General features: G+C 48.6%; 1 protein-coding gene across 2 annotated transcripts; it reads right to left on the bottom strand.

Annotated features, from left to right (window-relative positions):
- Positions 1-1347: 1347 nt before the first annotated feature.
- usp44 (ubiquitin specific peptidase 44) lies at positions 1348-19241 on the bottom strand. Of its 2 annotated transcripts, none has more exons than XM_064342542.1 (6): positions 19002-19241; positions 13034-14652; positions 4794-4992; positions 4230-4338; positions 3690-3901; positions 1348-2479 (listed from the first exon to the last, which is right to left on the bottom strand). In XM_064342542.1, the coding sequence occupies exons 2-6, from the start codon at positions 14573-14575 to the stop codon at positions 2355-2357; spliced, it is 2187 nt and encodes a 728-aa protein (XP_064198612.1). In that variant the 5' UTR covers positions 14576-14652; positions 19002-19241; the 3' UTR covers positions 1348-2354. The 2 variants fall into 2 exon arrangements, with proteins under 2 accessions (XP_064198612.1, XP_064198613.1); XM_064342543.1 differs by lacking the exon at positions 19002-19241 and adding an exon at positions 18110-18954.
- Positions 19242-23022: the final 3781 nt, after the last annotated feature.

The raw sequence follows: 23022 nt of genomic DNA on the forward strand, positions 1-23022 counted from the left end.
GAAAAAAGCACTACCGTTTAATACTGTTTGAAGTCATGTAGTTCACCTAACATAATTTATTTGTAAATCTATAACATGCTAACAAGCTGGCACAAATCACATTATGCTAATTTATGCAGAGCAGCTAATTGTTATAGTGACCTTTCAAAGCCAGTGATTTGGAAGCTGTACATGAGCTGCATGCAAATATACACAAAAGGAGCCGTTCTTTTAAAAAAAAAATGAAAAAATATTTTATTGAGGTAAATTTCTCTAAAAATTGAGGTAACAATTTGCATAGTATTATTTCCATAAATTTACATAAGAAAAAACTTACTAACAGATGCTGAATTAGAAAAAACAAAAGCCATGTGCTTTGACTGTCCCCGGGTAATTGATCGAGATATGAAAAGGCATTTCTGCAATTAACTGTTGTGATTGTGGAGGATAATCTTTACAATAAGCAATCTCAATGTCTTTAGCAAGGAATATCGCACACATCAATATCACATTTACAAAGTACATCCATATGCAATATTACACGTAAGAATTCCAAGCCAAACGTACGAACCGGTCAAAATGTTTTACTTAAAAATTATTTCTGTGCCTTGAGACTGAGAACTGGACAAGCTGCTGGTGATTTCTTCTGCTTTTGTAATCAATGCGCTGCAAAAGTACTTTTCTTAAAAGAAAATCTCATTGCAAGATTATCTGAAAATAAAGTATTCTTTTACTTTGGTGGTGCCAATGACACCAATTTTCTGGAACACAATTTATGAAAATCGTTTGAAAAATCCATACATTCTTATTCAAAAATATGAAAAAATACAGAATTTCGGTTTCATGTCTGCTCGTTCCTCTATTCAAGATACAAACGAGGACAGCTATCTAAAGAAAAAACTTTGTATAGATCTTGTACTTTGATACCTTTTCTATTTTGTTACATTCAACAATACTTCTAAAAAAATACAAATTAAACCGCAGTAGTTCTCACTGACACGGAAAAGGTTGTGTGAGTAGTTGGGATTTTAAATGATAGTTAAGGACACAGTTGAAGTTTGGGGAAAATGTGGTGGGGTAAATTCTAAAAACATTGTTCCTCACACAGGGTAGAAGCAATTTTTTTTTCCTGACAGTGTTGTGGCAGACCTGGGTCAAATACGTATTTGTTTTGGATTAAAATACTTTTCTGTGCTACATGTTGATTGAGCCTGCCATATGACAGAGGCGAGATTCTTTGGAGTATTGAACTGGTTCCAATACACCAGACAAAGATCAGTAAAGCGTAGAAAAGTATTTGAATCCAAAACAAACAGTAATTGACCCAGGTCTGTGTTGTGGTAAAGTTGGAGAAACCTTTTTTTTTCCCCCTGGTGAGAAAAGCAGTAAGGGGTCAGCGGTGTGAGTGGTCTGGTTCCCTGATGGCTTTAGAACAGCGGCTGGAGGCTCACTGGAGCTCTTACAGTCAGCCCAGGCCCTGCTGACACCTCAGCACAGCCCAGCGACATCCAAGATAAGAAACTTTTTACCTGCCAGTCTTTCGGTGAACCCCAATATCTCCAAACAAAACAAAAATACATTCTAAACCGAGCGGGGGGGGGGGGGTTCCAAGTTACGCCAACTACATTCCTGTGACCGTGGGCGAGCGGGGGTACGGTAAACCCACCTTTTTTAGACATTTTGGGGCGCCGATCAATCCGTTTCACTGAGGAGACCAAAGCGGCCTGGCTGGGTCCAATCCGCCGATGCTTCGCCAGGGCTCCACTAATGCGGGTACGCAAAGTCTCCCTTCAACCGTCGTCACAGTCCACCCTCTCTGTATCGCAGGGTGATCACAGTTACCAAGGGGTTTGAACCGTAAGGCAGGTATCTAGATATGTCCACATACATTATTACAGTATTTGGAGTGATGCCAACAGTTTTTTTTTTTTTAAGTTTGTTTTTAGAAAAGTATAATCTGGCCATAACCGTGATTTGTCAGATTACCACATGGCATGTCTGTCTGACCACATGCACCTTCTGTCACTTAAAAACAAAAAAAAAGCCTGTACACTATTTATAACAAAAAGTTTACAAATTTAATACAAAACCTTATAAACACAATATACAAGAAATTCACAAGTTGTTCTTTAAAAAACAAAACAAAAAAAAAGCGCAGTTTTGTATCCAGTTCTTAACATTTAAAAAGGTACTTCTTCCTCGTTTAAAAAAAAACAATACGATCGGTCCGCAAAAGGGGCGAGTCTGGATGTGAGGATGGGGGGTCCTGGGGGTTTCTGCTGATGCTTCACAGACTCTCTCCACTGCGGCTGCTGGTGCTGATCTGCGGGGTGGGGGGGGGGGTTCCAGCCCCTGGGGGGGGGAGGGGGGTAATCCTAAAAAGCTTTCCCTTTGTCCTGAGACACTCGCTGGGTGTAGAAGAGGATGTAGGCCTGGGCCCTGCACACTTCCTCCACCGTGCACACGTTCAGTTTGGAATCGTTACAGTGGACCCAGAACCCTGTGGAGAGGGAGCAGAACGATGCAGCGTGAGGGAAGGGGATCCGTGCGACACCACCCGGGGAAGACTATCCGTGCGACACCACCTGGGGAACACTGTCCGTGCGAATAGAACCTGCCATTCTGTTGGTCACATTTCGGGATAGGCACGGCTGGAATCTTCCGGAAGCACAGAAAGGTGCAGTGTGTGTGTGTGTGTGTGTGTGTACCTGCTCCAAAGTAAATAACGTACAGCGCTTTAATCTGGCCTGGCTCTACGAGCACCGCACCAGGCCGAACAGATGTCCGCTCTGCGGGGGGGGGGGGGTCGGTACACAAAGGCACGAGCACTGAACCCGTCACCCAGCATGGATGAAACTGCCACTTAAAGGCCTTTTTCTGACCTGGACACATATACAAAACACTAAATCCCACTGGTACAACTTCAAGGTAAGGCATAAATACACACCATCTTACAGCTATGAAAAATAAACTGAAATAAATAAATTAAACAAAAATTTGAAACGGTGTGGAAATGAAATGTAAATGATAAATGATAAAATTTCCCTCGTTAACGACCCTGTACATTCACTTATTTTCCATTCCATTCAAAATGTTCAATAACAAGCTAAAGACTCTTTCAAACGTATACAACGAGAAAATAGCTGAATTTCGTTTTGATGTAAAGTACGGGATTTATAAGCAGGACGTGTCCGTTCTGTACAGATATTCAAGTTCTCTCCTTAGTGGCAGCCCACTACACAGCACTTCTGATTGGCTAAAATGTAAAATGGACGCACTAAATATGGCCTCCAAACGACCAGTACCAAACCATCCTGTAGTGGGCAGCATAAGGACTTAGTTCACAGGATGAACAGAACTCATTTTAAAAACTCGACTGAATGAAACAAACTTCACGTGATAACGCTTTTCTTTGGGCCTCTTGGTGTATTATAACTATGATTGCACTGGGTTTTTAAGAGCAAAACATTACATGAATGGCACAGCTGGTATGGATGCAGGCTTCTGTCTAGAAGATTCCAGCACCAAAATGCCCAACTTAGGTAATCATGACCATCAGAATCTCCCTTAAGGACCATGGTATAAGGACATGGACCATGCCACATGAGGGGTTGAAATGTAAACCTGCAGGACGTTGGATTTTCGGAGAACAGGGTTGGGAACCTCTGGCGTGCCAGCGCCCCTGGTCTAAATGCGGCAGGTCGTCTCACCTCCTTCCGTGTTGTAGCAGTAGGCAGTGTAGTGACCGGAGCCGAAGCCCTTCCCATGGTGCATCACGACGGCGGACAGCTCGTAGGCGAAGCGCTCGGCGCGCGGGGGGGTCGGAGACGACGGGTCGCGGCTGCAGTAAGGCTCCATGTTTAGCACCTGGTCGAAGCTGACGTGGACTCCGATCTTCTCCCGGTGGTTCCTGCCGGACCACCTAACCAAGGAGAGAGAGAGAGAGAGAGCGTGCGCACACATCACTACTGTCACCCCAAAACTGCGCTAACGCGCAAACCGATCTTCAGCCTCGATTCAAAGCAGAGCCAAACTCGTTTTCGGGCAAAACAGAAAAGCCACAATTTCTGGAAGTAAATGTGAATTTTGATTCATCAGACTGTAATAAGGTTTCTCAGATGAACGTGATGACCTGCAGTCATTGAGATGCGTTTGTAAATGACGTGTAAATCCAGGTGGGATCCTGGGAGTTTCTGGAATGGAAGTGTGTGTGGAAGAGGTGTCACCCACGGTGCGGGGGTGCAAATCACCTGAAGCGTTTGAGGTGCAGGCGGAGGACCTGAGGCAGTTTGTGAACCATGAGCTGCTTCTGAGCTTCAGTGAGGATGACGGGCTTGGAGGAGAACCTCCGCCGCTTGCCTGGAGAGGAGGGAGGGAGGGAGAGAGAGAAGGGGAGAGGGAGGGAGGGAAGAAGGGTGAGAGAGAGAGGGAGGAGGAGAGAGAGAGAAGGGGAGAGGGAGGGAGAGAGAGAGAGGGAGGGAAAGAGACAGAGGGGGAGAGAGATGGTTAGGGTCAGGCCACTTTTAACTGTGATGATTGTTCATTTGCTTTCACTGTCAATAAAAATAAGCAACAAAACTGGGAACCGGTCTACCTCCCAATCTTCCTTCCAGTCTGATGGTTTTGCTGTTGCTCACTATCAACACAAATGAATTAATACATTTTAAAAAGTCGCCCTGGCAACTTTTTTTCTTGGCTGGTCAATATTTGGTCAGGGGTTGTGGTTAGGACCAAGAAAAAAATCGAGCGGTTTGCTCGTCCGCGCACTTTTTTTCAAACGGAGCATTTCGAGGGTGTGTCTCTGCAGGACTCACTGTTGCACTGGTCGCAGGCATAGATGCTGCCCTCCAGAGCCTCGGTCTCGGTGAACTTGGCCAGCATCTCGGTGAGCTGGCAGGGGAACTGCGACGCCGTCTCCTTGCCGCTGCAGTGGTAGCGCTCGGGGAACTCCAGCGACAGGTCCCAGAACGGCTCCACCGTGTTCGACCTGTAGTCGCAGGCCAGGCACGTCACCTGTCCCAGCGGGGGAGAGAGAGGGGAGGGAGAGAGGAGGGGGGGAGAGGGGGAGAGAGGGGAGGGGAGAGGAGAGAGGGGGAGGAGGGGGAGGGGGAGAGAGAGAGGGAGGGGGATGGAGAGTGGGAGAGAGAGAGGGGAGAGGGAGGGGGGGATAGAGAGAGGAAAGGAGAGAAGAGAGGGGGGATAGAGAGAGAGAGTGAGCATGGAGGTAGGGTTTGTTGCCAGTACATTAAAGGGGTAATTCACACAAGCACTCAAGGTCTGAAATCGGGCCCTAGATGTGCCCTTTCCAGGATGAGCAGTCCCCCAGTGAGGTGACCTCACAGCCCAGCTGGGGGACAGCGTTATGGGACCAGCTTTCAAGGACATAAATCAGCTGTGTTCGCTGGATTTTGTTCCAGGTAAGCTCGCGTTTAATTAAGGCGACTGAACTGTTCCTGATTGAACAGACTTTCACACAATGTTGGTTTGGCTCACTATCGTTTGCTTTGGCCTTAAAACTCTTCATTTTCCACATATGGTTTAGTATCAATGACCAGGTGTGCACACACATTCAGCATTTAAGACTTCACTCATTTCAGCTGCAAGTCCATCAATTAGTTAATCAACACAAATCACCTCTCCTGACATCAATCATTTACCGCGGCACATAACAGAAAGTGGAAGCGTGAGTTGCCTAGGAACTGACCTGACTGGCTGAATGTCCTTGAATTAATACGGAACATTAATTATTTTTCACATTAATTATCTTGCTGATATGCGCCACTGAGAGAGTAATCATCTGTCATTAGACCTTAAACGGCTCTAATTAAAAACAATTGACGACTCGTGGTGCTTCAGGAATTGCAATAAAGGTTTGAACAAAAACCAGCATTCACAGGGGTACTCCAAGACCGGGGTTGAAAACCACGGACATAAAAAATACGGGTGTGTGTGTGTGTGTGTGTGTGTTTGTAACTAGTGACAAAAGCTGGCCTCCCTAAGGACATTTTCCAAAACATGGGCAGTGTGCTCCTCCAGCACACCCCCAGCTCCAGGCCCTGGACCTCTCCAGCACACCCCCAGCTCCAGGCCCTGGACCTCTCCAGCACACCCCCAGCTCCAGGCCCTGGACCTCTCCAGCACACCCCCAGCGCCAGGCCCTGGACCTCTCCAGCACACCCCCAGCTCCAGGCCCTGGACTCCCCACAGCACCACCAGACGGCAGCAGCACAGCTCCACGAGCAGCGTGTAATGTGCTCATGCTGTCCGTGTACTGCGTGAGCGCACACTGTGTAGAACAGGGCTGAAGGGCTGGGGGTCAGGCCTAGTTTAACTGGCTGTGGCATTCCTCGGTCCGTCCCGTCGAGGGCGTGTGAAGAGCACTTGATTTTTGGCGGGTAGGCAAGGCCTGCTGTTCTCAGAGTGCGCGTTACAGGAACTTCACTGGAGCAAGAGCGTCTCCCCCTCCCCCACTCTCTCTATCTCTCTCAGATCTGCGCTTACATTTTCTTGTAGAACAGCCTTTTAAATGACACTACATCGCAGCACTCGTCTATGGGTGGTTTACACGGTTGCAGTCTGTGGAGAACGCAGGCAGACGGACTGTACAGCACAGTCTCAGTCTGTGGAGAACGCAGGCAGACGGACTGTAGAGCACAGTCTCAGTCTGTGGAGAATGCAGGCAGACGAACTGTAGAGCACAGTCTCAGTCTGTGGAGAACGCAGGGAGACGGACTGTAGAGCACAGTCTCAGTCTGTGGAGAACGCAGGCAGACGGACTGTAGAGCACAGTCTCGGTCTGTGGAGAACGCAGGTAGACGGACTGTAGAGCACAGTCACAGCCTGTGGAGAACGCAGGCAGACGGACCATAGAGCACAGTCTCAGTCTGTGGAGAACGCAGGCAGACGGACTGTAGAGCACAGTCACAGTCTGTGGAGAACGCAGGCAGACGGACTGTAGAGCACAGTCACAGCCTGTGGAGAACGCAGGCAGACGGACCATAGAGCACAGTCTCAGTCTGTGGAGAACGCAGGCAGACGGACTGTAGAGCACAGTCACGGTCTGTGGAGAACGCAGTCGCAGTCTGTGGCGAATGCAGTCTCAGTCTGTGGAGAACGCAGGCAGACGGACTGTAGAGCACAGTCACGGTCTGTGGAGAACGCAGTCTCAGTCTGTGGAGAACGCAGTCTCAGTCTGTGGAGAACGCAGTCTCAGTCTGTGGAGAACGCAGTCTCAGTCTGTGGAGAGCAGTCACAGTCTGTGGCGAACATGAGCAGCCGGACCGTAGAGAGCGGCCACGCGAGAGTTTGGGCTCTCTCCAGTAGCGGATGGTCGAGCCTCTCCCGACTGCGCGGGGGCAGCGGGAATATGGCGGCTCCGTCGTTCCTGGAGCGGCTAACGGGGGCCGGGACAGCTTAGCGGCTTGGCTCCCTCTCCCCCTGCCGCCCGGCCAAACGCGGTCGGAAAGTGAGGGACCAAACAAATGTTCCATTACATCACGACTGCTCGAGCAGCCACAACTCCCCGAGGGAGGGGGAGGGGGAGGGGGGCGCACCACAGGAGCAAAACGTGGAAAGGCCGGCGTGCTGCTTTCAACCGCAATGGAACCAGAACACCGAACACCGTCGAGGGAACAGGGAAAATCCACAGCCTTTAGCCAGCTCAACCCACACGCCGTTACTGAAACTGACTCTGCGGTTGTAATCTACACCAAATGTAGCCTGTAAGTTATAAATCACCCCTTTTGAGTTCAGTCACATTTTGGAGGGAAAAACTGGTCTCTCGATTTGGCCGTGTGTAATACAATTCCCATTAATCATTTAGCCAGGATCGTACAGACAAAGACGGAATCTTCGCAATGAACTATGGGAGCTTGAGGTAAGAGAAGAACAGGAACGGCTAAAGCTGAGAAGATGGGCACATTGTACTGGCATGCCATATTTCTTGACTGGCAGAGGACTAGTACCAGCAGAAGTGTAGATGACTGATTTTGAGATCGTATGGGTATTTGGGTCAAACAGACACAAATGCCAATGTGTCCGCTCTTTTGGTCCTATACAGGAGTAGAGTTATTCATTCCTACATCATAATGTGCAGTTTGTCAAAATATTAGAACTCGCATCAAGCAGGATATTACATGCACTGAGTTTTGGGCAGCAGTCTGTAGGTAGTTTTTTTAATGTTTTTAGGTGAATGTTTCCTTTAAGGAGCCAAAAACATTAGCTCCAGCATTGGAAGTTACATTACAGCAGCCATATGGCTACAGTAGCTTGATGCTGGAAAGTAGTAAAAAAAAAAAACTAATAAAACCTCCAACTCCAAAAATCCTGTTGCAACAATAAAAAATTGAACTAAAATGAAGTAAATTGAACTTCCATGTAAAGATATCTACAGTACATTTCATATAATGAGCCACCAACAAAGCAACTGAAATTAAAGGTGTATCTTGTGTCATAGTACTTCTCTTCATAATGCACATGCCCGCTTTTCATTGTGGCAATGGCGACATTGGATGGGAGAACTTCATCGAACATCGAAGAGCAATGACTTGTGCCCGACCCACATCCTCCGTCTCTCACAGGCTAAATCCAGGCTTCACTTTCACTCCAGATTATATTTAGCCCATATCTGTGCAGAGTTCAGATGTTTCTCTGAACTTCCTCCTACAGAGAGTCTGCACCCACACGACGGACGACGGAGTGAAATCTGAGAAACGCAGTCCTGACCAAGAGAAGACGAACACAAAGCCGTGAGACCGGCCAGGCGTTTCGACAGACCGGAAACCCCAGCGCACCACGCCCTTCACCAACGAGGAACCACAGACGAGCGTGCACAACGCCCTTCACCAACGAGGAACCACAGACCAGCGCGCACGTGCCATATCAGACCAGCGCGCACGTGCCACCGTGCTCGGTGCAAGCGTCCGCGACACATTCGCCGGTTTGAGAACTGGGACATGCAAATATAGCGCAAAAAAGTGGCGCCAAGTGAATTCTTTCTTTATTTACAGACATTGCTGAAGGTTTTTTTTATTTTTTTTTTTTAAACTAGGCGTCATGCAAAGTTCACACAGACATACTTTCAGATTTCAGGCTAGTTCATGTTTTCCGTTTAACAAACCAAGGGATGACGCTGTGTTCACTTCTGATATTTTACCCTGCAAAATGCAAAGCAATATATTCTAGGGGGGGGGGGGGGGAATTCAAGGTCTTAGATAAAATTTCTGGCTTTTTTTGATCAGTTCAATAATTTTGTTGTCTCTTTTAATGTAATTGTTTGCAATATAGCAAAATAAGGTAAATGTGAACATGGGATTTTTACTCTTCATGGCATGCATAACTGATATAATGTGGCTTAAGAGGGTAAATAATCCCTCGAAACATGAAAAGCAGCCAATTAAGAAAATTTTACAGCTTGCTAAAAATTCTGGGACGCAACTGATTGTAACAAAAACCAGCATGGGAACCACTGCCTAAGACTGCAGTTTAACTTGCACTGGAATGTTTGTAACGCGCGCTAGCATTCAAAACATTCAAATTACAACGTCAATTAGCACGGAAATATGTGGATTTATTTACACAAAATATGTTAGGGACGTAACATATGGTGGGGCACCTTGACACACTTTTTTTCAAGCTTACTGTAAAACAGGCACTAGAAGGTACGTGACTACCAAGAAAAAAATCTCACAATACCAGTTCAAGTGTAGTAGAGCAACAGAAGAAAACAACCAGCTAGGACATGACGTGTTAAGCAATAGTTTTCCAAATGTAAACAGAGCAGCTAGTCTGCGGGAGGGTTGAGTCTGGCAAGCCAGCAGAGATTATAGTTCTGAGAAAGAACGTGTGGGGAGAAAAAAAAAAAAAAGGGTTTGTAGTAAACCCGGCGTCTCGCTGGCTGTGGGGACGTCACGGCGGTAAGCCTGGGAGCAGCGACACGCCCGCGCGTGGCGGGAACCGGATCGGACCTGCCGGGGGGGGGGGCGAACACGGTCAACCTGGTAAACAACCGCGACCCCAACCACGCACGCACTCCCCTCTGACCCCCCCCCCCCAGCGTGTGGTGCTCCCCCTCCCGCCGGACTCCCCAGCGCGTCTGGTTGCCGCGCGGTCGTCCTGTCGGACAGCTGTTCCGCTGGGGCGCGTCAGGGCGGGCCTCGCCACAGGCCAGATCCAACGAGCGCCGCGTCGGCCAGGCGAGCGGCCAGGCGAGCGACCGGACGCCGTCTCAGCTCAACTCACACCAGCGCTCAACAGTCTCGACCGCCAACCGACCGCACGGATCGGTATTCAAAATGGATGTTAGTTAATGACTCCGTCACAGTAAAAAAGTTCCCGATAAATCGGGTCGATCGTCCGGCTCCAGTCCAGCGGCTTTCAGCGCTGTTACACACAGAGCAGGGTTGCCTAATGCTCCCTAATCCGCACAGGAACAAGCCCGCTCGCCCAGATGAAACGCAAAGCCTCTCCGAAATCCCCCCAATGACAGAGCTTCCATACAGAACAAAAAAACAAAAGACGAGAGCGGGGAAATGCCCTGGATCAGATTATAACAGTGGAACGGATCCACATCACACATGCTGCAGGGGCCACACTCATAACCTGAAACACACACACGCAGATAAAACTCCCACCGCCCCAGCCAACCTGCCTGTGAAACTGCGATAGCGTAAAATTGAGACACACTTTCTCCCACTCCACAAATCAGAAGAATGAACTTGATTTTGTCGTGTCATTGTTCGCGAACACTGCACCTTGTCCGACTGCACCGCCAACACCAGCATGCAGACGGGTGTGGCAGGGACCGCTGAAATCAGCCAATCAAATAAGTCCATAACGAGTGATGTGACGCATACATAGTCTGACATGACACACCCAGGTTCTGATAATAAACTTTACCACCAGCATGACCTGTCGACCGACCAACCTCCTCGTACTATGAGAGTAAAAAAACATCTCCAGCATAGATGATTTAAGAGTTTACCATTTTCTTGTGGTAAAATTTACTACAAAAAGCAAATAATTATAAATTAATAAGATCATAATATTGCTAATAAATGTTTAGAAAAGTTTTAACTTGGGAAATAGGACCTAAGATGGCTGTGGGCTGCTGAAATCTCATGTCTTTCAGGCCAGCCTTCGGAACGAAAGCCAGCGAGAGACGGCTTTGGCTGCTTTCGCTTTATCTTCCCGCAATCTGCGTTCTCCACGACGACTCTCGCATGGCGAGCGACTGAAGCGCTGCGGCCGAGTCTTAAAAGTGCGGAGGGCGCGAGGCGCGGTGCCGCGTGACTGCGGAGTACGCCTCTCGCCTGGGACGCCCCAGAAACAGGGGCTCCCCCAGAGCAACATTCTCCCACCCATCTCCGCCATCACCCTGGGGGGAGCTCCCATTCGTTTTGAGTGATTTCTGCCACTTTGATTAATAAAGCAGCGCTCTGCTCTCTGGCACCGGTACAGCAGGGCGACACCTCAACCGCGGAGCACAGGCCTGAGATCTCAGCGCCGGGGCAAAGCCACCAGAGCACATCTCGTACTGTCAGCAGCGCTAAACACGCCCTGCCCTGCCCTGCCCTGCCCTGCCCTTCACCCTTCGCCTACAGCGCCTGTAGCCGCGCTCCTGCCAACTAAATCTGCAAAAAACAACACACAAAGCATGGGCTTAACCACTCAGGACCAATACATACAGCCTAACTGGCGGCGAAGCCAAAGCTCAATGCCCAGGCACTGTCTGTGATGAAAGCACGAGGCCGTTTCCTTTTCAGTTTTTTTTTTAAAAAACCGAGCTCTTCGCTCGAAATGAAAACTAAACTGTTAAGCCCTCCACACTGCAAGCCGACGGTGCCAGACAAGCTGGGGATGGGAGGGCTACTTCTGTGGATTAATGAAGAGCGGAGACAGACCGGCTCGCTCGCCACGCGCTCCCAACAGCCAGCGAAGCAGGGCGCTCTCGCTCTCGCTCTCTCTCTCCCTCCCTCCCTCCCTCCCTCCCGTCTTCACCACACGAGGGAGATAAAAAGGTCAAACTCTGCCCACACCTCCAGCGCCGCAGACAGCAGGCGCGCTAACGCGCTAGCGGCGGTAGCGGGGAGGGAGGAGACGTTCGGGGGGTTTTCCCCCCGCGCCTCACGCAGCTGTTAAAGAGTCGCCGCGCGCTTTCGTTCGTACGCCTGGGCGCACGCCCCAGCGCACGCGCTCCTGCTGGCGCCCGCGATGGCTCCCCGCTCCCTTCCTCTCGCCCGTCCCCGCGGCGAACGGCCACGGCACGTCCTGTACTTTTTTTCCGCCAGACCTACCGCCAGCGCGGGTTCCCCTGTAAGGCCCTTCAGCCGTAACCCCCCTCCCGCTCTCCGAGAGGTCGATCGGCCCTCTCCACTAACCGGCAGGCCAGGATTTACGCTCCTCGTTTATTTACCGTGCGTCTCATGAGAAACCGCGCTGGGCATCGTGCAGCAATGTTTCACGCTGTGTTTACGCGCGTAACATACCCCTATTTCCTGTGGGGGATTTTTTTTGTGCTAATAGAGTACTTTAACCACAACAATGCAACATCACCTTGCCTAACCTCATTCCAGCAGGCAGCCTTGAGCTCGACTGCAGTTTGTTCAGTTATTAAGAGCGTGAGCCTGAATATTCAGAGCTAGAGTGGAAAAGCGCTGAATTCCTCCAGCACATGGTAACCTGTACCTCATGAAGTCCAGCCATTAATCCAGTCGTGCATTCGAGGACTTGGTCAGAAACAAAAACTAGAAACAAGTACACAGTTACCTCCCCTGACTCTGATGAACTTTCACTTACGGGCCACAAAGCAGTCAGGTTCGCGGGCACAAAGCCAGGAGGAAACACCAGTAAAACACAGACACTGGTCCGGTCACAGGACATTTTAGGTGAACCCCACCAATACCACTCTTCTCAAATTCCACATTTAAGCTGCTGCATTGGCAGATAACACACTTGCAGATGCATCTCGGTCTTTTCCATATCCGTCAAACCCATCTACTCGATATCTACATCCTGTATCTGTTACTCTGTGGCTGGCTGCGTCGCTCTCACTCACCTGGCTGAGCAGCTGCCCGTGGAAGATGGTGTTGACCACGCTGAGGACCTGGCGGATGAGGCGGCGCTGGCCGGGCGGCACGGTGGCGGGCGTCAGCGTGCCCGTGTTCTCCAGCTCCCGCTGCACCTTGTCCAGCAGCTCGCACAGGAACTCCTGGGCGTCCTGCTGGGCGTAGCCGCGGAAGGCGGGGATCAGCTGCCACACCGAGTGCAGCATGGCGAAGGGCGACACCAGCGCCCACTTGCCCGACCACATGACCTGGAAGAGCGTGTGCAGCTCGTGGCAGAGCGAGATGTGCTTGGAGCTGGGCTCCTTGGGCTGGATCAGCTCCATGCTTCGGGCGCGGGAGGCCCCCCCGCTCAGGCCCGGCCCGGACCCCGGCCCCGCCGACGGGCCCTTCCTGGGGGCCTGCGGGGAGGAGGGCGAGGGCGGGGGCGGGACGTGGGGGCCCTTGGCGCCGCCCCCGCCGCCGCGCACCACCAGCTTGCCGTTGACGGCGCTGGCCAGCAGCTCCAGGGCCTGGTTGAGGTCCAGCTGCAGGAAGCACTCGCGGAAGATGTGCAGGTGGCTCAGCACCTGCAGGATGGAGTTCATGTAGCAGGTGTTGCCCAGGTTACGCAGCCCCGTCACGCCCGGGGTCACCGTGGGCCGGCGCTTGACGGGCGAGTCCCCGCTCTTGGGCGCCGGGCCCCGGGGGCCGCTGGAGGTAGGGGCTTTGGTTGAGGTGGCTGTGGTTTTGGTTCGGTTTTTGGCGGGGCGCGTCTTGGGCGGCTGCGGCCTCCTCTCAGACCTCCTCCGCTTGGCGTCGGTCGCGGCGCGGCTCTGGGGCCCCGCCTCGGCGGCCCGGGCGCGGGCCGGCCTCGCCGTGGCGGACGCGGCCGCCGCCCTCTGGCTCTGCCGGCGCAGGCGGTGGCTCTTCCGCGGCGGCGTGCTCTCCAGCTCCTCCCTCAGCTGCCGCTTGAGCTCCAGCCGCCGCTCGCGCGCCTCCCTGCGCCGCTCCTCCTCCTCCTCGCGCCGCCGCTCCTCCTCGGCCCGCCGCCGGCCCCCCGCCGTCAGCTCGAACCAGGAGCGGAAGACGCGGCCGATGAGGGCGTGGCGGCGGTGCCAGAGCGCGGTGAACATGCGGTCCTCGTCCTTCAGCTCCTGCGCCGCGCCCAGCGGGGCCTCGTCGCCCACGGCGACGGCGGACCGCAGCGTGCGGCCGCTGCGCGTGGTGCACTCGTAGCGCTGGCTCTTGATGGCGCTCAGCGTGCTGCGCAGCAGCTTCAGGTCGCCCATGGCGTTGTCGTTCAGCACGTAGTCGTCGCACAGGTAGCAGAAGACGTACAGCTCGTTGACCTCCAGGGCCACCGGGTGGCGCTGCTCCAGGAAGTGGCGCAGCGCGTGCTCCTCGATGTAGCGCCCGCAGGCCACGTGCGAGCAGCTCAGGCAGGCCCACACGGACTCGGTGGTGTTGCAGTCCACGCAGTGCCACTTCTGCGGGTTCAGGATGGAGTGGTCCTGGGCCAGCCGCAGCCGGCCGATGTGCTTGCACTTGTCCATCGCGCCTGCTCGCCCGTTACATCAGCACGGCGTCCACGGCCATCTGCAGAACAGGCTCCCCCCACACCATGTTTAATCTGAGAGAGCGGAGAGGGACAGAGAGGACGGAGAAAGGGCCGGGTAAATCTGCAGGCTCACGCACTCAAAGCACGCTGGAGCGCTTCCAAGTTAAATACATCACGTTTTCCAGAATGCATGTAAAGCAAGACCAACAGCATTCTGTAAACATACAGTCACTGCAATATTAGAGTCGGTTTAGGACAAGGGGGGTGGTCAAGCTCCAGTCCTGGAGGGCCGTGGTGTCTGCTGGTTTTCTGTGCGTCTCAGCAACAGCGATAAATTCAAGTCATTGATTGGCTGGAGTCCACAAACCTTGTTCTCAAGGCCTTAATTGGCTGCTGATTGAAAGGAAACCACAAATACCAGCAGACACTGCTGCCCTCCAAGACTGCAGTCTGACAACCCTGCTTTCCGAAGAAAAAAAACCACAGTGGAGTCCAGTGTGATTATCTGAATATGAATCACAGAAGGCACAAGACAATTTAGATGAACTGAATCTGACTCCCAATAAAGCTTGATATTAAGCCAGAAGCTGCACAGAGATCAGTGGGAATTCTCTCATCTCCAGTTCCCTCAATATTGCGAGCGGCAACACAAACGTAAACAGCCCTACCTGTGTGCTTTGCCTACACATAAATAACGGAAAGCTTCCCCACACACTCGCAAGAGAGCGCAGAGCTGTTCAGCATCCCATTACGCACAGTTGGCGGATCCGAAAAACAAGTCCAGGCAAAAGCCCAGGACACCTTCTGTGGAGCGCAGATGCCCTTCGTCTACCGTGAGCACCGAAATAATTTTGAAAAACTTTATGGGCTATTTCATAGACTCGGAACTAACCCTGAGGTCGCAGCCAAATTGTACAAAAAAAAACACACAAATTCATGAGCAGGGCTCTACAGTGCTCCCACTTCAGGAGCATTTGTGCCTGATGCGTGGGCAACTTGGAAAAATAATTTAGGCGCACCTCTACTAATTGGGATTCGTTAGCATGCTCCTTAATTTTTCCAACTCAAGAACGCGTGAGCACAGAGCCCCGATGTGACCTGGTTTTTAGGTCCTGGTTGGAGCCGACGGGTTTGTTGAGCTACCCCCTCATAAAGTGCGAGAGCTCCCCCCCCCCACCGCCTGCCTCCCATGCCTGCTCTGAACTGCTCTGCTCAGGCAGTGGGGGCTTTCAGCCTGGTTAACAAAGGGGGGGGGGGGGCTGGGCTGCGGAGCAGAATGGAGCAGCAGAGGACGGAGCCGGGCCCTTTGTCTGAGGGAGAGGGGGAGACGGGGGGCCCGAACGCGGATGCCCAAATTTAGCAAAGCTGTCATCAAGCCGTATTTAGAGAACCCAAGCGGCATTCTGCCTAAATATATCGACAGGTAGGATGCAGGGGTGGACAAGTCGTAAAACTGCGACTAGTCCTCTGGGCCACCCAGCCACCAAATCTGGTACCTCAACCCCCACAAATTTTGCCAGCCCAAGTATGTAGTGGAACACCGATACGTATATCACTACCTCTACACAATGTAAAGTTAGAAACATTATCCTGTCTTTTATTTGCCGAGCATTGTACTGCATAAAAGGGGCTCCATGCCAACATCCCCACCCCCTCCCCCCAAGTAGCACATGTGCTCCTAAATTGAGAAATTTAGCACACTAATGCATCCCAATTAGTAGATGTGCTCCAAAATTATGTTCCAGTAAGCGCACATCAATTTTCAGGAGAAAATGCTCCTAAAATTGGAGCACTGTAGAGTCCAGCAGTGCAGCAATTTTGTTTTATAATGTCAGAAATGTGACAAGTTAAAATAAATCAAACTACTCACTTTGTCAAGATAAGGAGAGAGCAGATCTGGGTCTTACTTTCTGTTTCACAGATTTACTCTTTACTCTCAGAACACAGCTATTTGAAGTACGCTTTACAGTCTTCCTGCTCGAGCCACTCTGCATTGCTCACAATGCACGGTTAGGGTATCTCCCAGAGCCAATGAGAAGTCCACTGGCTCAGTAAATTCTTAGCAAAAAATTACAATCAACTTAAATTAACATGCGTAGAAAGGCAGCCTGACAAACTTTTTCTTATCAAAAAAGCAATTCTGCCAGCCATTGGCAAGACAGGCCTATGTTGCAAGATGGATTATTTAGCCAGATAAAGGAAAACTATACAAGGAATATGATATTTGCTTTAAAATGAGGTATTACTTAAAAATTATTTCTTGTGCATTCATGGTAACGACAATAATTTTGGAGGCGACACCAAGAGAGACGGGTGCGCTCCAGGCACGGACTACCGCTTAGTCAAGAATTTCAGAAATCTTGTTTCCTGCTGAAAGACAGATCAGGACCAGAAAAATCAACAACAAAAAAATGGCGTGCTGACTATCAACATGTCCACCCAACTGTCCACGTATCCTCAGGCATACGTCCTATAGGTCTCTATATAAACAGAGATGTTACAAATATCTGTGCAACAAGTGTGTCTCGTCTCAGAATGTCAGAAAGTGAAGGAAATGGAAGCTAGAGGAACTTCCTCTCAGGCTCTCGTCTCATTAATGAGCGACTCTCTGTCTAAAGGCCATTTTTTGGAAGGCAATCTGGTGGCTTAAGCCGACCAGCCTCTGGGTGGGTGACAGGCAGGAGACTGGAACCACTGGGGATTCTGCAGGTAAAACAGCTTCTACGGAGCTGTTTTTCAAATTAGGGACGTAGATTTATGGTCAGCGTAATGCACAAGTTAACCAAATAACTCACTGAGCAGAGGGAACGTATGCACAAAGTGAACAGCAAATGCCAACTGTGCACTTAAAGCCCTAGATGAGAAGCATTAAAAAAATATATATTTGTGGGCACGTTGGTTGCCATGAATTCATACGCAGATAATCGCTACTACACTAACTTTATCATTAGTAGCCAAATAAATCTTTTACAACTCGAGCACTGTAGAATTATGATCTTCAGTTCTCAAGATGTTCATGACTAAAGTTCTACTATTTTAAAGCGTGAGTTTATGGGGAATGGGGGGAAATGTTAGATGTGGCCAAAACTAATAAAGCCCCATGACTGGCTCCAAATCCTTACAATAACATTGGGTATAGTCAGCCATATACGTGTATACGTACACGAGGTATTCAAACAACACTACATATTTATTTAACGTTCATATAATCCGTATAGTACACTAACAAAAAATTCGCTTGCGACCCAACATGAGGAATAATAGGCTTCTCTTTACCGACACGCGTGTTCTCCGAGAACTGGCTTGCCATTTTGTGACTCGTAAAATATCACTGATCTTTAATCAGATGGGCGCAATTCTGTCATGCGCCACGCTAGAGTTCGCGTTATTGTTTACACATGTAGTGAGCAAGTTGAAGACAGAAACTCAAACGCCACTCTCGTTCCACACACACCCAAGCAGATAAGATAGCACAGCAAACACTGGTATGTTCAGAGGTAGCGAGCGTACCAGCAAACGTTAACCTTACCTAGCTAGCTCTAGTTGTCCGATTTCGGAGTCAGCTATTGTCAGCAAGCTAGCAACCCAGAAAGTGTATCTAGTTGGCTGGCGAGCTAGTACTAAAAGAAACCATTAGCTAACGTTCGCCCCTTAGCTAGCTAGATCTACCTATCTTAACACTCGACTGGATGAAACAACGTTAGAGAACATCAACAGCTTACGAAAATAGAATATCATCAATGGAAAATCACACAGATCTTAAATTTATCAGTTCTGAATGATCCAGAATAAGCTACAAACGTAGCGTTAACTGCGTATCAAAACTTCTGATTTCCCACGTTTCTGGGCGCCCACGAGCTTGTAGGGGGATGTTACAATCTAAGGCTAACTTAACGTTAACCGAATCAGTGTGAACACACTTGAATATTTTATTGGCCATCTTATTAGCTTGCGGACTAGCTAGCTAACATATATTAATATATTGATATGTAAACTAGTCAGCTAAATGTGTTCTAACAGTGTCAATTAAATCTGTAATTAACACCAAATTAGTCAATTTCAGTAACTATGTGTTGTTCCGATACGATGTTCCATGAATTTAGCTAGCTGGTTAATACACGACACTCGTTGAACAACAACAACGTCTTTATGTGCGCGCCCGGAGATGCTATAGCTAGCTAGCCACTTGTTCCCAGCACTACTTCGCAGCATGTCCTGCAGCTAACGTAAGCTAGCCAGTTAAAACCGCCAGTAAAGGCAAGCACGTCAAAACATTCTTGTCAGGTAACAGAGTGACACAGATTTACAAGCCAGTCTTTGTATTGCGCTTACATGTCCGAAGTTAGTTACAATACAGAATGATACTCTATCTAACAACGCACTTCTCAAGAACTAGCAAGGAAATAAATATGTAAACGTACCTATTTCACACTACGGCACTTATCCCGCTAGCACTGTTGCCGTCGCCATCTTGTCTACTGTTGTCGCGTGGAGTCGGCTGCTTCGCGTCCTCGAATGACGTAAAAAAAACTACAGGGCTTGTGCGTGACGTTTCACCACCCCTTGTTAAGTTTCAAAGTTTCCACGCGGCTGTGCTGTGCACGTTTCTAGTAGTTCTTAAAACGTGAAACATCCGGTCGTTCGGTTACGAAAATTTGGTCTGAGTAACATTTCAGATGAAATCTTAACCATGTAATAACAATCTGGCCTCTCATGTGTCACCTGAGTGAAATACATGTCGATCGCTAGCTAAATATCAATAGGCTCTCTTTAGGTTTCTTCGGAACGTTTTTTTCTTGCGCTCTTGCTTCCGCCAGTAGCTAAATGTGAGGCCTAACCAATTATGTGGCCCTAACGATGGAGCCTTACACAGGACCCGAAAGCTAACGTATAATGAGGTGCTCAACTTTTTAAGTTTTATGCATATTGCATACTTAATACGCTATACGACCAGGTAAAAGTTCACTTTTTCGTGTCAAAGCAAGTAGCCTAAGCCGGATTCGTTATGTAATCTAAAGTTTCAGACATAGGATGACAGAATTACACATACGTGTCCCTTTAATGTTTTTATTTTTGACAAGTAAAATCTCGTTTTCCCACGTCTTGACTTTCCCTTTCAAATTTTCATTGTGGAAACCCCAACCTTTTTGGCTGTTATATAATTTGTGTCCACAGGATGGCAATGTCGGACAACACAGGGGATTTAAAGGCGCTGACTTTTATCGACAAAGAAAACACTTTGTGTAAAAGGTTATTTAGTTGCTTGGCAGACACCTTTATCCAGTGCAAATTACATAGTCACATTTTTTACATATTGTCCATTTTATACAGCTGGGTGGGCATTTACTGTGGTAGGTCCAGTTAAAGTATCCTATGGAAGAGTTCTACAGTAGTGCACCAAACGTGAAACCATTGGGCTACAAATCCAGCTTCTTAACCAGTACCCTGATGCTACATCTGTTAACAAATCCACGGGTGTCGAACTGCTGCAATTTACTTGGAGAAACCACACTTGGTTCAGCCCTCTTGATGCAAAAACAAATCAATATTTCTTCAAAATATATATTTTCTGTATGTTGAGAAGTTGAAGATGGCTCTACCAAGAGTTTTATTCCAGATTTACTCAGTGTATGGACCCATTCCTGACTCTCTTAACCGGTGAAACACACAAACAGCCATGTGTTTATCGCAGCTTCAGGGATACCGTCAGGTTACAATGGCCACTTCTCCACACCACTGTGTCACAATGCGCTAGTCACGTGCACACGTGCAGATACGTGTGATAGTACGTATATGCGTAAATACAAACCTTTCGTTTGGACTATGCTGAATCAACCTTGTCATGGCCCTCCTTCCTCCCAGTTAATCTCGTTTATGAAATATAGTTTTCTTGAAAGCTTCTGCGCATAGTGCGGGTTGGGGGCTCCATGCAGGATAGTGGTGCTCGCAAAGATTACCTTATCACAGACAGCATCAAAACAGTTTCCTTTCTCCGGGTCTCATCTGAGATATTCTTTCCGATTCGGTCATTAGGTGGAAGAATAACTATCACAAGAAGTTCTTCACCTTCGTTATGTAATGCATGAGCAAGATGTGTAATCACAGAAGTAAACTATTTTTTTTTTTCCTTTTCATCTTTTTCCTTTTTAACATCCCATCATGAGACATGTACTTGCATCATTACACTCAAAAATCACGAGGCCCTGGCATGTGCACAGATCGACACAAGTATATGCTGAAGTATATGCCCCCCCTGCCCAGAGACACCAAAAGTGCCCTTTTGGTTGCACAGCAATATAAAAACAGCATTATTGTCATAATAATTGTTTTAATATCACTAAAGGTTTTTCCAAGCAGTGATTTTGCACTTATATCAACATAAGAAGATAAAAAAAGCTCACGTTGGCAGCTTCCTAAATATACATAGTCTGCACAGCTCTCTGATCTCAGATCAGATCAGAAATCACAGGCTAAATAACATGGCTCTACACGTGACTTCTCCCACCCCTGCTCTAGGCTTCAAAACATTGCTCACTTTCATAACATCAGTAGGCCTGCTGGGAAGTGACAATATGTAGGGGAGTTCATATTGATTTCCATCAATTTGACACACACATCATAGTTGTTTGATATGGGCTAAACTCAGCAGGTGGGGCAGTCAAAGTTCACACGAGTGCCTCACGTGATATAAATGGTTAAAAGCTGTACTGTGTTTATGTTTTATTTATTTGCACAGGAAAGACCATTTGCGAAACCAACGGAAACATATATGTACAGCATATAAACACTACGTGCATCATTTGTGTGCAGTGAAAGCTGTTCTCGGTGCCATGCCCCAGGCAACACCATGTTTAACTCCGGAATTCATTGGAGAAACTAAATCTCGAGGTATATGGTCCAGCTTACCACAGGTGCCCCCTTTTCTTTTGAGCATATGAACCCCCCCCCCCCCCCCAAAAAAAAAGTCTGTGCACAACCCTTAAGGACTGGCTTATTAATGCAAATGCTTTATCTTGTAATTTTTCCAAGCATGAATGAGCGACATGCATTCAACCCTAACTTCGTCAGGTTCAACTCCGGTGATTTACAGAGTGGTGAAAAGACAATGACACGTGATTGCAGTTCGGCTAATTGTCCATAATGACAATGATTAAATCAAGTGACACCTGAAAATGACCTCTCATTTTGGAAAAAAAAGGACCTGCCTTTCTCAAATGTTTGCTCTAATTCCAGCACATTCAAAAAGAAGTAGCTCAGGTCATGTAATCAAAATTGGGGAGAAAAAGCTTATTAAAAGTTCTGCAACTCATTTCACTTCAGCACTACAACTGAACAAGTGGCATAAGTTAGAGCTTCAAAATGTTTGGTATTTCAGTTAACAGAAAACAGTCTATGAACAGGCTCAAACTCTCCTGCTTGACTTACATAACGCAGCCCTGCAGCGCACTGTGTGCGAAGAAAATGAACCTGATGGTGAGTCTCCCGCTCTCACCCCACCTCCAACAATCTTCAACTTGTGAAAAACTTTAATTAGTTTGTGCTTTACGGTAGACCTATCAGGGCAGTAACTGTCAGGAACATTAACCGTGAATATCAATTTAATGAATCATTCGTCCAGCTTCTTCTCCCATCCAGCTGCACCAGGGAGAGCCTGAACAGACACAGCTGTGTCGGCTAGGTACTGGCCGATCAGGGGGAATAGTGATAGGTCAAGTTCCGGTTCGTGCAGATCAATCCGGTGTCTTTGAATTGGTGAAGAGGCAGCGAGTTTTTTCTCGTTGTGTGTGAGAGGCAAGCGATGTAAACGCGTCGAAACAAAAAGGTGGCCACATGTTTCGTTGCTCTTAGAGCAGTGGTAATGGCCATACTTATGGGAGACAGTGAGGCAGCTGCTAGGATTACTGCAAGTTCCGTGAGAAATCAAAAGCTGACAGATTCAGTTTACTGCCAGTTCTGTGCGGGACAGCAGTATGACCGTGCAGACTACTGGGGTACCTATCAGACACTGCAATGTGACCAAAAAGTTCTGAGAGATAGTAAGGTAGGCCTATAACCACGTGGTTTACTGCCAGTCCTTAAAGAGATAAGCAAGACAATTGCATGGTTTACTGCCAATTCTGCAGCAATGTGGCCATGTGGTTCAGTATGAGTTCTGTGAGAGATGAGCTGGGGCAGTACAGTTTATTGGTAGTTCTGTGGAGAGATAAACTGGGACCCTACAGTTTATGGCCAACTCTGTGAGAGGAGACCTATTTTCACCATGTGTGTGATACTTGGGGTGACGCTTTTTGATGACTCAGACTGATTTACAAAATAATATTTATTTTACCTGTTTCTCATAAGAGGCGTTACTCAGGAGTTTCCATGGATGAATTCTCTTATCAAAGACGATTGCTAGTTATCTCCTCCCCCTGATATGAATGCCTATATAAAATAATGATA

Source organism: Anguilla rostrata, chromosome 7 (assembly GCF_018555375.3).
Source record: "Anguilla rostrata isolate EN2019 chromosome 7, ASM1855537v3, whole genome shotgun sequence".
Lineage (NCBI taxonomy): Eukaryota > Metazoa > Chordata > Actinopteri > Anguilliformes > Anguillidae > Anguilla > Anguilla rostrata.

Excerpts from the sequence above, each read along its gene's own strand:
- usp44 (XM_064342542.1), bottom strand. The coding sequence starts at position 14,575 with ATGGACAAGTGCAAGCACATCGGCCGGCTGCGGCTGGCCCAGGACCAC. Across the intron at positions 4,339-4,793 it reads TGCCTGCGACCAGTGCAACA|GCAAGCGGCGGAGGTTCTCC; the intron begins GTGAGTCCTGCA and ends CCTCCTCTCCAG. Across the intron at positions 2,480-3,689 it reads CTGCTACAACACGGAAGGAG|GGTTCTGGGTCCACTGTAAC; the intron begins GTGAGACGACCT and ends CCCTCTCCACAG.